Source organism: Narcine bancroftii, chromosome 4 (genome assembly GCF_036971445.1).
Source record: "Narcine bancroftii isolate sNarBan1 chromosome 4, sNarBan1.hap1, whole genome shotgun sequence".
In the NCBI taxonomy this organism is placed as follows: Eukaryota; Metazoa; Chordata; class Chondrichthyes; order Torpediniformes; family Narcinidae; genus Narcine; species Narcine bancroftii.
The window spans coordinates 91,137,925-91,154,876 of NC_091472.1; the positions used below are offsets into that span (position 1 = coordinate 91,137,925).

Sequence of the window (16,952 nt, forward strand, 5' to 3'; positions counted from 1 at the left end):
ATCCAATTAACACCTGGTCTGGATTCCTTCCCCATTGTTTGAATTCTGAGACTTTCTGAAATTTTCTGTTTATGACTTATTCTGCCCATTCCTTGAAGAAGGGCTCAGGCCTGAAACCTTGGCAATCTATCTTTGTCTCCTATGGACGCTGAAAAGACAGGCTGAATTCCTCAGCATTTTGGTGTGTTTTTTACTACAATCACAGCATCTGCAGACCTTTAAGCATTATAAGCATTGCTAGTTTTAAAAAAATTTAAAGCATTGTAACAGGCCCTTCCTGCACACAAGCCTGTGCCACCCAAATATCCCAATTAACTCACAATCCCCACACATTTTGACGAAATCTGGAAGAAATCCACGCAGACACAGGGAAAATGTACAAACTCTTTATAGGCAGCCCCAGATTCAAACCTGGGTCACTGCCACTGTAACAGTGTTGGGCTAACTGGTGCTCTAACCTGCTGCCCTAATTCAATAGTTTAATATGGGTTGGTGTTTGTTCATTATAACCAATTCTGTTTGGTTACTTATTGCATGAGATTCCATTTGTTTATTGAAGTTGCTGTTGTTTTGGGGCTGGGAATTTTTGACCCTGTATCTTTGTTCTGAGAATGATACTATTTAGTTGGGTGACTGAATGAAAGGGGTGGGAGGATAGTATAGACATGGTATTGAAGAAGGATGATTGGTACAGGAAGTTGCCTTTGAAGGTCCTGACAGATGTGCTTTTACACCTGTTCCCTAGTTTCTGAACTGGTTGGAATGAAGCACAGAAGAACAGTGGGGATTATAATCCAGATGTTCTTCAGTTTTGGGATGATGCTACTTTCTGGTGTCGCATATTTGGTCCCAGCCTGGAGGAACTTGCAGCTGGTGATGACTGTGCCGAACTTCATTTTCCTGATCTACTACTGGTAAAGTCCAACAATGAATCACTGTTGCCTGAACATGCAGACAAGCTTTGTCAAGGCACCCAACAGATGTTTTATAATCACAGGCTGCTGCCAGAGTCTCCAAGGTGGTTACTGTCAAGGAAGAAAAGGGAAAAAGCGATCAAAATTCTACAGAAGGTGGCAAAAAAGAACAAGAGGAGCTTCTCAATGGATACTGAGGTGATGAGCATCATGGTTAGCCATACCTTTCACCCACCTTCTTTTCTGCTGCCCGCTATGTATCAAAGCCCACGAGTACTTGTAGTTATTACTCACAGAATTCTCTGGTGTTTGAGGCTCAGGTTGATTGGCTACTTAGGGAATAATATCATTGAGTCACAGAGAGAGAGAGACAGAGACAGACAGAGGGAGACAAAGGGAGAGAGAGAGAGAAGAGAGAGAGAGAGAAGCAGAGAGAGACAAAGAAAGAACTTTCAGACAGGCCCTTTGGCCCATGCAGCCCACAGTGACTGATAACCACCCATTTAGATTGGGCCTACGTTAATCCCTTTTTCTTTTTCTCTCTGCAATCATATTATCAACCCCTGCCCCCTAGTCCGCCCTCGCCAATTTACAGTGACTAATTAAGCCACCACACTCACACATTTTTGGAATGAGGGACTGAGGGAACCCACATGGTCATGGGGACAATATGGAAACTCCATGCAGGTAATGCCCAAGGTGAGGATTGGACCTGCTGCTGGGCAGTAGGTCTACCAGCTGCATCACTGGGCCAACCTCACAGTCAAACAGGAAGCTGTTCCACCTGACATTAGCACAGGTCCTTTTCTGAGCAGTGCTCATTTTGTAATGATCACCAGATGCATGGGCAGGGGTCCCTGATCCAAGCTAAAGGAACTAACTGACCGTGTCCTGCACTGCTTTGGTGCCCACAATGTCAAAATGTCCATGTTCCTGTAAGGGGAGCAATGTGATTGCAATACCACTGTCTTCTAGACCACGTGAGGCAGCTTCTGAGCATCTGGTGACTAATCAGATCTGGGAGTTCTCTTTTAAAACCACTTATTATTAAGTCAAGTACCCTGAAACTCTTCATACATAAAATCTGCTCCAGATCAAAGCTTATGGTTTGAGTTCAAGTCAGAGATGAGGAAGAACTGATTCTCCCAGAGAGTGGTGAATCTGCAATTCTCTGCTCTCAGAAGCAGTAGAAACAGCCTCGTCAAATGTATTTACAGCAGAATTGGATAGATTTTTCCATAGTCAGTGTATTGAGGATGATGGGAAAAAGCAGGTAGGTGGAGCTGAGTCTATGGCTGGATCAGACATGATCTTGTTGAATGGTGAAGCAGAATCGACGGGCCAGATAGCCGACTTATACCCTTGTATCTTCTATGTTCTTACAGAATTGGAGTGAATCTTTTGGTTGAGTTTATTAATTAATAGGTCTCTCCAGGACATTTTATCACTTTGTGATTTTCTTGATGGCAGACGGTCCCAATTGAAAACTCCAAAGATGAGCTCAGGAGGCCTACTGTCTCTGACCTGGTGAAAACTCCACAGATAAGGAAGAACACTTTTATTCTGATGTACAACTGGTGAGCTCTTTTTATACTTTCTTTATTGCAATGTGGATTAGATTGGTGTCTGACTGTTACTGAAGAAGTCCTTCCCCATGGAAAGAGACATACTGAAAACCCAGTGACAAGCCACCTCTGTAGTCTCTTTGCCAAGGTTCAAACACTAAGTTCATTTAGTTCCAGAAACAAACAGGACACAATGATGGAATTCATGCTTAGAGCTTGTGTGGCTTTTAACTGCAGCTGCTACGCCATTGAGGCTTTTACTGTTATGTCACTGTTTGTTGTCCGGTGCAGCTTCAGACCAACCAGATGTGGGTGCAGGGTCAACAGTTAAAAGCCAATGGAGACATTAATTTTGCAGAGTTTGCTTCCACATCTGTCTTTGGTTTCAGACACTTCTGCCAATCCTTCAGTACATTGCTTGTTCACATGACAGGCTCATGGTGGTCACAAGAAATGACAAGGGTGTTGAAAACCAAGCAGGGAGGAGGTTGAGTATGAAACATTGCCATGTGATAGGCGTAGCCCTGGCATCTGCCTTGATTCAACGTGGAGACATCAGTGGTTAGTGACACAGTCAGAACTCTGAGGGGTGGGACCACATCACCTCAACATGAAGCTCAGGGGTGTGGCGTGATGGCGTAGGGAGAAGACATGGGAAAGCACCTCCTCCTAGCAGACCTATTCAAAGCCCATTTAAAAGTTTTAAAAGTATTTACAGAAAGTATTAAACATACTGTTGAACTATGTTAGAAGCAGCCATAAAGAAAACAAAAGCTCAACCAGCAAAGAAAACAACTACTAAACAGTTAACAAGTGCTGAAGAATTTGGGCCTACCTTACAAGTGGAGCCTTTGGACTCGATTCCTCCTCACCCTCATCCACAGCACCAGACCTCCGGTAGGATTTAGTCTACACCGGCACCGATTTCACGCAGTGCTGTGGAAGATGGCGCCGGCACCCAATGTTGTTACCCACCCCCCCCACCCCAGTAGGGCCCAGGCTGTGGGGGGACCCGACCTCTCTCAGTCCAGTGATCCTGGACTGATGGGAGGGGGTGTCCGTACCCATAGTTGGGTGGAAGTGATCTCAATATCGATGGAGTAGGAGGAAGCAGATACAGATGGACTGGAAGAAGAGGAAGACCAAGGTATGGAGGAGGAGGAAACTGTCATATACAAGGGTAGGCCTATGGTTAAGCAGGCTTTAAATTTAAGTCTGATCCTCACCAATCAGATCCAACTTTACATATTGACTTATCCAAGCAGATGGAGAATTTGGCTATTCAGATGAGTCAAGGGTTTTCATCTGTGAAGGAACAGTTTGTTGATATGAAGGGGGAAATATCTCCTATTAAATTGGACATGGCAAAATGTTTGAAAGTGGTGGATAAAGTCCAGGATAAATTCAAGAAGATTGAAGAAGAATTTATTGACTGTAAAGATGATGTGGAACAATGTAAAGAAGAGATGAGGCAGATGGAATATTCATTTACTGGCTGGGAAATTCAGAAAAGTGATTTATTGAAGAAGATTGATGCACTGGAGAATCAAATTCGGAGAAATAATGATAGAATTGCTGGTCTTCCTAAAGATTTTAAAGGTCCGGACCCAGTTCAGTTTTTTTCCAGAAGTCGATTCCCGAGGTTTTGGGAACAGAATATTTTCCAAATGGTCTGGAACTGGACAGAGCTCATAGAGCAATAAGAAGGAAGCCTCTTCCTGGTCAAGCTTCATGTTCTATCCTGATTAGATGTTTACGTTATAAAGATAGAGAGTTGACATTAAGAGTTGCTGTTCAAAATGGGAGAAGTAATCAGGGCCCTTTAGTCATTAAAAATAGTAGAGTCTTTTTTTATGCTGATTTGAGTCTAGCAGTTATTAAACGTCATACAGAATTTAATTCGGCTAAGGCTGTCTTGTGGAATTAAGGATAAGTACTTAAAAGTTTTCTATGGAGATTATCAATCTCAGTTTTTTAGTGATGCTGTTGAAGCTCTTACATTTGCTAATTCTCTACCCGATAATAAGCCTGTCCTGCATCGGACTTGTCAGTCACCAACGAGCTTGCAGCAGACGTGGACATACCCCTCCATAAATCTTCGTCCGCGAAGCTAAGCCAAAGAAGAAAAGAGAAGAATAAGCAGGTGCAAAGTCAAGAAAGGTTTCCTCAACAACCTGTTATGGTTCCGAAGAGGAAGAACGGGAAGCAAAAGATGGAATCTCAACAGTTGATTAATATTGGTATTGATGATGATCAGGTTAATTGAGACTTGGAGGAAGCATTTCATACTTGAAATTATTTTTATATATTATTTCTTGTTGTAGTGTTCTGGGGAGGTGGTTCATCTACTGATCCTTCCAAAGTCATTGGCCTCTTTGTGGCATTGGGCACTCCCGTATAATTGAAGGGGGGTAATTGTTGTTTGGGTTTTTTATAGGGTTTCTCTTCTTTCTTTTTTCTTTGAGGAGATCTTTGGCTTTATTTGTGTTGTTGCCATGGGGAGGTGCTTTGCCATTTCTGGTGGGGTGTTTATTGATACGTCTTAATTGCTAATTTAAATTTAGCTATTTTTAATGTTAATGGGCTTAATAATCTGATTAAGAGAAAAAGGGTATTGGTGTATTTTTAAAAATTGAAGGTTGATGTTGCCTTTTTCCAGACACATTTGACTGAAAAGGATCATCAGAAATTAAAAAGAGATTGGGTCGGGCAAGTTATAGCATCTTATTTTAATTTAAAAGCAAGAGGACTGGCAATTTTGATTAATAAAAAGTTATCTTTTAAATTGGAATCAGTTCTTGAGTAAGTTGGTAGACTTTTGATTGTTAATTATAAATTTTTTTTTGAGTGTTAGACTTTAATGAACATTTATGCTTCTAATATAGATGATGAGTGTGGTGGTACACCACCGGCCTATTGCAGGGGGAGGGGAAACCTCTGTACCTGCAGGAGTATAAGGGGACAGGACAACACCTGGCTGGCTGCCAATCAGTCGGCCTGAATGGATCAAGCCCCACCTGGTCGGGTGTCAATCACCCTCCGGGATATAAGCCTGCGCCAGCCTCCCCAGGCCTCATACTAAGATGCTGCAGCCACAGCCAGCCTGGCTCTGTGGAAGTCTTTGTGGATTAAAGCCTGTTGTTCAGTCTTTACCTGTGTGTGTCTGATTCTGTCTAACAGCTTACCACAATTTAATCCACAAAATTTTCCCACGGCTGCCAAGGAAAAACTCCTGAGCGCAGGGAGCCTCGAGGTCAACCCACGCCACCCGGAAGCCCAGACACGGTTCGAGATCTGGCAGCTCGCAGTCGAGGCAATCATTGAGGCACATGAGGGTGACATCCTGGACTCCGATCGGAAGAGGTTGGTCCCCGCACCTTCCAGGTAACAGAAGGCTGCTCCATGTACAAGAGTGCAATGGACATTCTTGAGAACTTGTACAAGCCCCCCATGAATGTGGTCTGTGCAAGGTACCACCTCAACACCCGAGACCAGCAACCCAGGGAGACAGCTGAGTCTTACCTGGGACACTTGCGAGAGTTGGCTCGACCGTGTCTGGCTGAACCCGGGGTAGATGTAGAGGAGGTCGAGAGCCTTTTTCCGAGGGCTACGCTTGAGGGCCATCTGGCAGAAGCTGCTGGAAGACAACATCTGTGCCCTAACCAGGAGTGTGGAAGTGGTCCAAACCCTGGAAGCAGCAGCCCTGCATGTCGAAGCCTTCAATTCAGGGTTCCCCCATGTTCCTTCATGGCCCTCTCACACTGCAGATGCAGCCCCAGGCCGAGCTGAGGTGGAGAACGTCGCTGCAGCAGGTGCCCGGTGCCCCTGTAAGTACTGTGAGTCCTGATGTGGGTCAGATCGATGATTGCACCAAAACTGCCCAGCTAGGAACCAGTATTGTTCCCGATGCAGCAAGAAAGGCCACTTTGCTAGAGTGTGCCTCTCTAAACCTACCAGCAGCTCAGCGGCCCTCTATGACCTCCCTACCTCCCCCGCAGATCCCCCCACACGCGCATGCTGGGCGGCGCCATTGTTCCCGCCTTTCCCGACTTCGACTGCGCAACATCCAGTCCCGCCAGCAACCATCACAGCATGTGCCCCGAGCATCTGCACCAGCCCTCGCCCTCACCGAGATCTACAGCAACGTCACTTCAGGCTCACGGCGTGACGTCACTTCCAGCTGACATAATGATGTCACTGCCGCTGGTCGTGATGACATCACTTACCCTGGCTCAGCGGACATGGCTGGGGAAGGAGGCCAGCCACGCGGCGGCTCCCCATGTGCCACTGCCATCTTGGGCCAGGCAACACCTGAAACGGAGGGCCCCCGACGACGTTGAGAACAACGTAGTCAACATGGGCGATGACCAGGCCACCCTATTGACGCTCCCCATCCCTCCGGATAGTGACGACTCCGACTCCGAGATGGTCCTGGCCACCACCACGCTGACCAGAGACATTCCCCACAATCTCGGGCGCTCGTTGATGGATGTGCAAGTCAACGGGCAGGTAACAAAGTGCCTATTGGACAGTGGCAGCACCAAGAGCTTCATTCACCCGAGCGTGGCCCACTCCCTAAGGATAAAGGTCCACCCGACCACCAGCTCGATTGCCCTCGCCACCAAGGATAAGACTGTTGGTACCCTCGGGCACTGCTCGGTCGATATAATGGTGGGAGGGAAGACTTACACAGGATTCAAGCTCCTGGTCATGCCCAAACTCTGCACATCACTCCTCCTGGGCCTGGATTTCCAGTGACACCTGCAGAGTGTCACCCTTGCCTTTGGGGGGGCCCCAACCTCCACTCACATTGCACAGCACGCCAACCTACCAGCCCCAGCCAACCTGCAGTCTCTCGACACTGCGGATCACCTCACCGGTGCTCTTTCCACATCTTGCGCTAGGCTGCAAGCCGATCGCCGCCAGAAGTAGGCACTATTGCGCTGCAGACAGGGACTTCATCAAGGCAGAGGAGCGGTGACTCCTGGCAGAAGGTGTTATAGAGCCCAGTAACAGCCCTTGGAGAGTCCAAGTCCTGGTGGTCAAAGAGGGAAGTAAGCCGAGGATGGTCGTGGATTATAGCCAGACCATTAATCGGTACACCCAGCTGGAAGCCTACCCCCTGCTGAGGATCGCCAACATGGTCAATGAGATTGCCCACCACTGGGTTTTTTCCACGATTGACCTGAAGTCGGCGTATCACCAAATCACTATCCATCCGAAGGACAAACCCTACATTGTCTTTGAGGCAGACGGGCGCCTGTACCAATTCCGCCGGGTTCCTTTTGAGGTCATGAACAGGGTCTCCATGTTCCAGCAGGAGATGGATCGCATGGTAGACCGGCACAAGCTAAAGGCAACGTTCCCATATCTGGATAACGTCACTATCTGCGGCCATGACTAGCAGGACCACGATGCTAACCTGGAAAAATTCCTCCAGACAGCCGTGGAGCTGAACCTCACTTACAACAAAGAGAAGTATGCATTCAGCACCACCTACTTCACCTTCCTGGGGTACATCGTATATGGAGCCATCGGCCCAGATCTGGAAAGGATGCACCCATTAATGGAGTTACCCCCTCCCCCCCCCCCACACTAAAGGCCTTCTACAGATGTCTGGGCCTGTTCTCTTATTACTCGCAGTGGGTCCCTCACTTCTCGGACAAGGTCCGCCCACTGACACAAGCGACAACTTTTCCCCTCCCACCTGAGGCGCAGGCAGCTTTCACCCGCATCAGGCAAGACATCGTGGACGCCACGATGCAGGCTGTGGATGAGGACTCCCCCTTCCAGGTGGAGAGCGATGCCTCCGAGGTGGCCCTCGCTGCTACCTTCAACCAAGGGGGGAACACCCCATCACCTTCTTCTCCAGGACCCTCCACGGCTCCGAGCTAGGGCACTCCGCCATTGAAAAAGAGGCCCAGGCGATTGTGGAAGTGGTGTGCCACTGGCGCCACTACCTGGCCGGCAGGATATTCACCCTCCTCACAGACTAGCGGGCTGTGGCATTCATGTTTAACACTACCCACAAGAACGACAAGATCCTACGCAGGAGAGTCGAGCTGGCAACCTACAGCTACGACATCCAGTACCACCCCGGGAAGTTTAATGACTCCCCTGATACCCTCTCTCGCACTAGCGCGTCTATGCATGATGAGAGGTTGCAGGCATTGCATGAGTCCCTCTGCTATCTGGGCGTTACCCGGTTGTACCATTTTGTTAATTCCCAAAATCTGCCATACAGGGACGTCAGGGATGTGAATGAGGCCTGTCGGGTCTATGCGGAGTGTAAACCTCGTTTCTTCCGCTCCCCCCCCCCCTCCAAGACCCACATTGTAAAGGCTACTTGGCCTTTTGAGTGATTCAGCGTTGACTTCAAAGGACCCCTGCCTTCCATGAACTGAAACGTCTACTTCCTCATGGTAGTGGACGAGTACTCACGCTTCCCTTTCGCCATCCTTTATTCAGACACCTCCACGGCCACCGTCATGGGGGCTTTTGGGCAGATTTTCACCATGTTTGGCTACCCCGCCTTCATCCACAGCGACCGGGGGTCTAATTCCATGAGCGACGAGCTACACCAATACCTGATGGCGAGGGGTATCGCGGCCAGTCGGATGACAAGCTATCACCCAAGAGGCAATGGGCAAGTGGAATGGGGTGGTCTGGAAGGCGGCTCTCAGATCAAAAGGGTGGGCCGTTGAGTTCTGGCAGGACGCCCTGCCTGAGGTGCTCCATGCCTTTCGGTCATTGCTGTGCACAGCTACCAACAAGACCCCTGATGAACATCTGTTCTCATTCCCCAGGAGGTCGGCGACTGGAATGTCACTCCCAGCCTCCCCGGGACTGGTGCTTCTGCGTAAGCATGTAAGGACACACAAGGCCTAAGCCTTGGTAGAACAGGTTTTCCTCCTTCATGCAAACCATAACTACGCTTGCATTAGGTTCAGCAGTGGCAGGGAGGACACCGTCTCACCAGGGACTCCCCACTTCTCCTCTGACCAGTGACCAGGAGCCAGTCCTACGATGGTCTCAGAGATACCGGCAGCTGCCGAATCATCTCAACCCATAAATATTGTATGTACATCGTGAGTGCGATTCCTTGTTACTCCCCCCCCCACCCCCCCCCACCCCCCCGGGACAATTTTAAAGAAGCGGGTGTATGTAGTAGTACACCACCGGCCTACTGCAGGGGGCAACCTCTGTACCTGCAGGAGTGAAAGGGTACAGGACAACACCTGGCTGGCTGCCAATCAGTCGGCCTGAATGGATCAAGCCCCACTCAGTCAGGTGTCAATCACCCTCCGGGATATAAGCCTGCGCTGGCCTCCCCAGGCCTCACACTAAGATGCTGCAGCCACAGCCAGCCTGGCTCTGTGGAGGTCTTTGTGGATTAAAGCCTGTTGTTCAGTCTTTTCCTTGTGTGTGTCTGATAACAGTGCACCACAATGAGCAATTTATGTTGGATCCTTTCCTTAATTTAAATCAGGCATATGATAAAATTATGGTAGGAGGTGATTTTAATTGTTGTTTGGATCTCCAAAATCGGTAATTAGATCCGAAATGGCCAAACATTAATGGCATTAATGAAAGGTATGAATTTGGTAGATATATGGAGAAGGATAAATCCTAAAGAGAAAGATTTTTCATTTTATTCATTTCATTATGATTGTTAGTTTTATTCTTGAATAGATCTATTTTTTAGTATAAACACAATTACAAGGCCGAGTTTTGAAGGCTGAATATAAGAGTAGGATTTTGTTTGATTATTCCTTGTTATTAATAACGTGTACTGGTTCAGAGAGAATTGAGAATGTCTATCCTTGGAGATTTAATTCTTTACTGTTGAAAAATGATGAATTTTGTACATTTATAAGGGTTCAAATACATCTTTTTTTAAAAATAAATATAGGTTCAGTTGATAGTAAATTTGTTTTATGGGATGCCTTAAAAACTTGTTTAAGGGCATAAATTATTAGTTATACTGTTAAAATTAAGAAACAACATATAGCTAAGGTTAGTAAATTGGAGGAGATAAATTTTGGAAAAGGATTTACAATGAAATTCTACAGAAGCTAAGACAACACACTTAGTTAATATGAAATCATGATATAACTCGTTACAAACTTATAAATTTGAGAAATTATTACAGAGAACTAGACAGTGATATTATGAATTGGACGAAAGAGCTCATAAAGTATTAGCTTGGCAGTTAAAAATGGAGCAAGCTTCTAGAACAATAAATGCTATTAGACATGATTCAATGATTACATATAAATCTCAGGAAATTAAAGATGTGTTTTGTAAATTTTATGAAAAATTGTATACTTATGAAGTATTGGAAGATGAAACCAAAATTGATGTTTTTTTTAAATCAGATTTGGATTTACCTTTTTTGAATGATTAAGGATTTGGATGCGTCCTTTACTGTTAAAGAAGTAACAGATGCACTTCAGGAGATGATGGTTTGACTTCTGAATTTTATAAAGAATTTCAGGACTTATTAATTCCTTTATTGATGGATGTATTGAAACAGGTGACAGAGGTTTGTTCTTTTCCGGACTCCTTTTCTAAAGCAATTATTACAGTTATTCTTAAGAAGGATAAGGACCCATTAAAAGCAGGGTCTTATAGACCAATTTCCTTATTGAATGCTGATTATAAAATTATTGCAAAGGTTTAAGCTAATAGGTTAGCTAAATATTTACTAGATTTAATTCATGTAGATCAAGCGGATTTTATTAAAAATTTATATTCAGCTGATAATATTATAAAGTTGATTTCTTTAATTCATGTTTCTCGGGAGCAATCTGACCAATCAAAGTTTTTTTTCTCTCATTGCAGAGAAGGCCTTTGATAGAATAAAATGGAGTTTCTTATTTAAAGTTTTGGAGGTTTAATTTTAGCCCTTTTTTTAATTGGTTGGATTAAGGCTTTATATAAAAACCCTACTGCTAGAGTTGTTACAAATAGACAGGTATCTTCACCTTTTACATTAACTAGATCGACTAGTCAAGGCTGCCCTTTGTCACCAGCTCTATTTGCATTGGTTATTGAACCTTTGGCTCAGATGATTAGACAAGATAGTAATATTAAAGATTTTTTAAAAATTTTTTATTTTTCACATTATAAACCATACTGACCAAAATGCATACAGACATTTTTCTCTTGAATATATACAGTGTCGGAGGAGTCACGTGATGGAGTAGTGGCCGGACGGTGAACTCCAGCCCTCTCCAGAAAAGTCGGGAAAAACAAGAGAAAATACAAAGGCACAGAAATAAAAGTTAAAGAAAAGTGAGTATAAAGGTGGAAAGAAGATGACGACAAAAAAAGAAAAATCAAAATCAACGGTAAGAAGAGAGGAAGAGAAGACAACGGAGGAAGGGAGAGAAGGCCTTACCTGTCCGAAGAGGCCCGATGTGGAGAGAGAAGCCCGCTTCCTCAGGTCGGTAAAAATAGGACTACAAAAATGGCTCGCAGAGCCAAGTAAAAGTGCACAACCGCGCATGAAAAAAAACACACCGACGGGAGGGGGAACCAGCTGGGGAGTCAATCTCCACAGCCGGCAACGACAGCTGCAGAACACCTGCAGCATGAAGAGACCACAGAAAACAATGAAAACAAGAAAGAAGAGAAGAAAAGGGCAACAAAGAAACAACAGATGGCCAACCCAGAGGAAGAAGAAGAGGAAGAATACAGTGAAATAGATGAAGGGAAAGGCAAGGCAAATGATATACTTTTTCTTGTTAGAGGATACATGGAGTCATTTAAAGAATGGCAAACACAGGAATTCAATGATTTAAGAAGAAGAATAAACAACACAGAAGAGAAAGTGAATAAAATAGATATGACCTTAACAGAAATGGGAAAGAAAATGGACAAGATGGAAGAGCGGGCAGTAGCAGCAGAAATGGAGGTAGAAGACTTAAAAAAGAAATTGGAGGAATCTAATAAAAAAACTAAAGAGACACAAGAACTACTAGCTCAAAAAATAGATATAATGGAAAATTATAACAGAAGAAATAACATAAAGATAGTGGGCCTTAAGGAAGATGAAGAAGACAAGAATATGAGGGAGTTTATAAAAGAGTGGATCCCTAAGACCCTAGGATGTCCAGAACTACAGCAAGAAATGGAAATAGAAAGGGCACATAGAGCATTGGCCTCGAAACCACAACCACAACAAAAACCAAGATCTATTGTAGTAAAATTCCTAAGATATACTACAAGAGAAAAGGTACTGGAGAAGACAATGGAAAAAGTAAGAGAAGGCAACAAACCACTGGAGTATAAAGGGCAAAAAATCTTCATTTATCCAGATATAAGTTTTGAACTCCTAAAGAAGAGAAAAGAGTTCAATACAGCAAAGGCGATTTTATGGAAGAAAGGGTATAAATTTATACTAAAGCATCCAGTGGTATTGAAAATATTTATTCCAGGACAAAAAACAGACTATTCTCGGATCCAGAAGAAGCACGAAAATTTGCAGAACAATTACAAAAATAGACTGAGGGATGAAGACGGGTAATGAGAGTAAAAATGATCACGATTGATATGTATGTGGGTAAAGACAAAAATAGACTGAGGGATGAAGACGGGTAATGAGAGTAAAAATGATCACGATTGATATGTATGCGGGTAAAGAGGTATAAGAGTGAATAGAGACAATGTGCATACGTGATTGTATCTGTAATTAGAGGAAAATATAGATAGTAGAGACAAGAATTAATAAGGGAAGGTAATGAAATAGAGAGAATAAGGAGGGAATTAAAAGAGTGACCTTTGTGACATATGAAAAGTGAAATCTTTTCTGGGGGGGGCTGGGTGGGGGGAAATAGCGGTCACTGCAAAATTAGTTGACGCTTGCGAGTAGATTCGCAAATCCAAATGGAGAGGGGAGATGTGGTTGTCCGACAAGGGATAAAGGACAACTCAGGAGGGGAAGGGGAGATTGGGGATAAAGAAGATAGAAATAGGAGAATAAGGAAAATGTTGGATGTTGTAGGAATGTTGTCTTATAAAGAGTTGAAAATAAGAAAACAGAAATGGAAAAGGAGGAAAGGTAATGATGGAAAAACGGAAAGAGAAGATAAACAAAATATAAAATGGCTACGCTGAACTATATGACTTTAAATATTAATGGAATACATAATCAAATTAAAAGGAAGAAACTACTAAATTTACTGAAAAAGGAAAAAATTGATATAGCATTTGTCCAAGAAACACACTTAACTGAATTGGAGCACAAGAAATTAAAGAGAGATTGGGTAGGACATGTAACAGCAGCATCGTATGATTCAAAAGCAAGAGGAGTGGCTATATTAATTAGCAAAAATGTGCCATTTAAAATAGAAGAGGAAATAATAGATCCAGCAGGGAGATCTGTTATGATAAAATGTCAGATATATTCGGAGTTTTGGAATCTACTTAATATATATTCACCTAACGAAGAAGATCAAAAGTTTATGCAAGATATTTTTTTGAAGATAGCAGATATGCAAGGGAACATATTAATAGAAGAGGATTTCAACCTGAATTTGGATTCAAATATGGACAAAACTGGGAAAAAAAATTAACAGAAAGAACAAAGTAACCAAATTTATAATTAAATAGATGGAAGAAATGCAACTTTTGGATATATGGAGGAAACAACACCCAAATGAAAAGGAATATTCATATTACTCGGCTAGACATAAAACATACTCAAGAATAGACCTATTTTTGTTATCAGCTCGTATGCAAGATAGAGTAAGAAAAACAGAATATAAAGCTAGAATATTATCGGACCATTCACCCTTAATATTGACAATAAAGTTAGAGGACATCCCTCCAAGAATGTATAGATGGAGATTAAACTCCATGCTAGTCAAAAGGCAGGATTTTAGAGAATTAATTGAAAGACAAATTAAAATGTATTTTGAAATAAATACAGAATCAGTGAAAGATAAGTTTATACTATGGGATGCAATGAAAGCGTTCATTAGAGGGCAAATAATAAGTTATGCAACCAAGATGAAGAAGGACTATAATCAGGAAACAGAGCAGTTGGAAAGGGAAATAGTAAATATAGAAAAAGAATTAGCAATGAAGGAAGATACAACTAAAAGAAGAGAATTGGCAGATAAAAAAATAAAATATGAAACACTACAAACATATAAGGTGGAGAAGAATATAATGAAGACAAAACAGAAATATTATGAACTAGGTGAAAAAACACACAAAATCCTAGCATGGCAGCTTAAGACAGAACAAACTAAGAAAATGGTATTGGCAACAAGGAAAAAAGACAAACAAATTACATATAATCCAAAAGAAATTAAGGAAAACTTTAGAGAATTCTATGAACAATTATACCGAACTGAAAACGAAGGGAAAGAAGGGAAAATAGATGAATTTTTGACTAAAATTGAACTACCAAAACTACAAATAGAGGAACAAAATAAATTAACAGAACCATTTGGAACAGTAGAAATACAAGAGATAATAAAAAAATTACCAAATAATAAGACACCAGGAGAGGATGGATTTCCAATAGAATTCTACAAAACCTTTAAAGACTTATTAATACCGCCGCTCCTGGATGTAATCAACCAGATTGATGAGACACAAAACTTACCAGATTCATGTAAAACAGCAATAATTACAGTAATACTAAAACAAGGGAAAGATCCACTATCACCAGCGTCATATAGACCAATATCTTTGCTAAACACAGATTATAAGATAATAGCTAAACTATTAGCAAACAGATTAGCAGAACAGGTACCGAAAATGGTAAATTTAGACCAAACTGGATTTATCAAAAAAAGACGCACAACAGACAATATTTGTAAATTTATTAACTTAATTCATGCAGTAGAAGGAAATAAAGCACCTACAGTAGCAGTTGCTTTAGACGCAGAGAAGGCCTTCGACAGAGTAGAATGGAATTATTTGTTCAAAGTATTGCAAAAATTCAGTTTACCGGAGAAGTATATTAATTGGATTAAAGCATTATATAAGGGACCGTTAGCGAAAGTGACAGTAAATGGACATGTATCAAAGCAATTTAACTTAAGCAGGTCAACGCGGCAGGGATGCCCACTATCACCGTTATTCTTTGCGCTAGCTATAGAACCACTAGCAGAATTGATAAGAATAGATAATAATATAAAAGGAATAAAAATAAAAGGCAGGGAATATAAAATCAGTCTATTTGCGGATGATGTTATAGTGTACTTAACAGAACCAGAACTATCAATAAAAGAATTATATAAGAAATTGAAGGAATATGGAGAAGTGTCGGGTTACAAGATAAATGTAAATAAAAGTGAAGCAATGCCAATGAATAATGCAGATTTCTCAAAATTTAAGAAGGAATCTCCATTCAGATGGCAAATGCAGGCAATGAGATACCTAGGTGTACAAATAAACAAAAATCTAGGCCAATTATATGAACTCAATTACAATCCACTAATGAAAAAATTACAGGACGATTTAGAGCATTGGAAAGATCTACCACTAACACTGATAGGAAGGATAAACTGTATTAAAATGAACATTTTTCCAAGGATACCATACTTATTTCAGGCATTGCCAATACAACTGACAGAAAAATTCTTCAAAGAGCTAAATAAAATAATAAGGAAATTTTTATGGAGAGGGGGGAAACCGAGGATAGCACTAGATAAATTAACAGAATGGTATAAACAAGGAGGCTTACAATTGCCAAACTTCAAAAATTATTATAGAGCCGCACAATTAAGATACCTATCAGATTTTTATCAAACAAGGGAAAAACCAGACTGGACGAGATTAGAATTAGATAAAATAGGGGAAAAGATACCTGAACACATATTATGTAAATGGGACGAAAAATTGGTACAACATAGAACTTCTCCAGTATTACATCATCTCCTCAATATTTGGAAGAAGATTCATGTAGAAAGAAATAAAACAAATTATCAATTACCAAAACTAATATTGACGCAAAATAAGCTACTCCCTTTTACAATAGACAACCTTTCCTTTAGAAAATGGGAAAAAAAAGGGATTAAAAGAATAGAAAATTGTTTTTCAGGAAGTAGATTCTTATCCTTTGAACAAATGAGAGATAAGTACAATATAACTGGAGATACAGCGCTGGCATATTACCAACTGAGATCCTACTTGAAAGATAAATTAGGAAGCAATTTGAGTTTACCAGAGGGAAGTAACCTTGAATATGTGATTACAGATACAATGTTAATCAAAAGATTTATAACAAATATGTATATTAAACTGCAAGAAAAGGAGAATGAGGAAACAAATGGTAAAACTAAACAAAAATGGGAACAGGATTTAAATATAAAGATAAAAAAGGAAACATGGGCGAAATTATGTTCTGGAACGATGAGAAATACAATAAATACGAGGCTACGTTTGATACAATATAATTGGTTACACAGACTATACATTACACCGCAAAAGTTAAATAAATGGGACCCAACAG

General features: G+C 42.0%; 1 protein-coding gene across 1 annotated transcript in view; it reads left to right on the forward strand.

Annotated features, from left to right (window-relative positions):
• Positions 1-16,952, forward strand: part of LOC138760819 (solute carrier family 22 member 2-like) — a 54,876-nt gene that overhangs the window by 14,089 nt on the left and 23,835 nt on the right. The window contains exons 4-6 of the mRNA XM_069931985.1: positions 746-914; positions 998-1,112; positions 2,385-2,491. Of these exons, the coding sequence (XP_069788086.1) occupies positions 746-914; positions 998-1,112; positions 2,385-2,491 (391 nt within the window). The remainder of the gene's footprint in view (positions 1-745; positions 915-997; positions 1,113-2,384; positions 2,492-16,952) is intronic.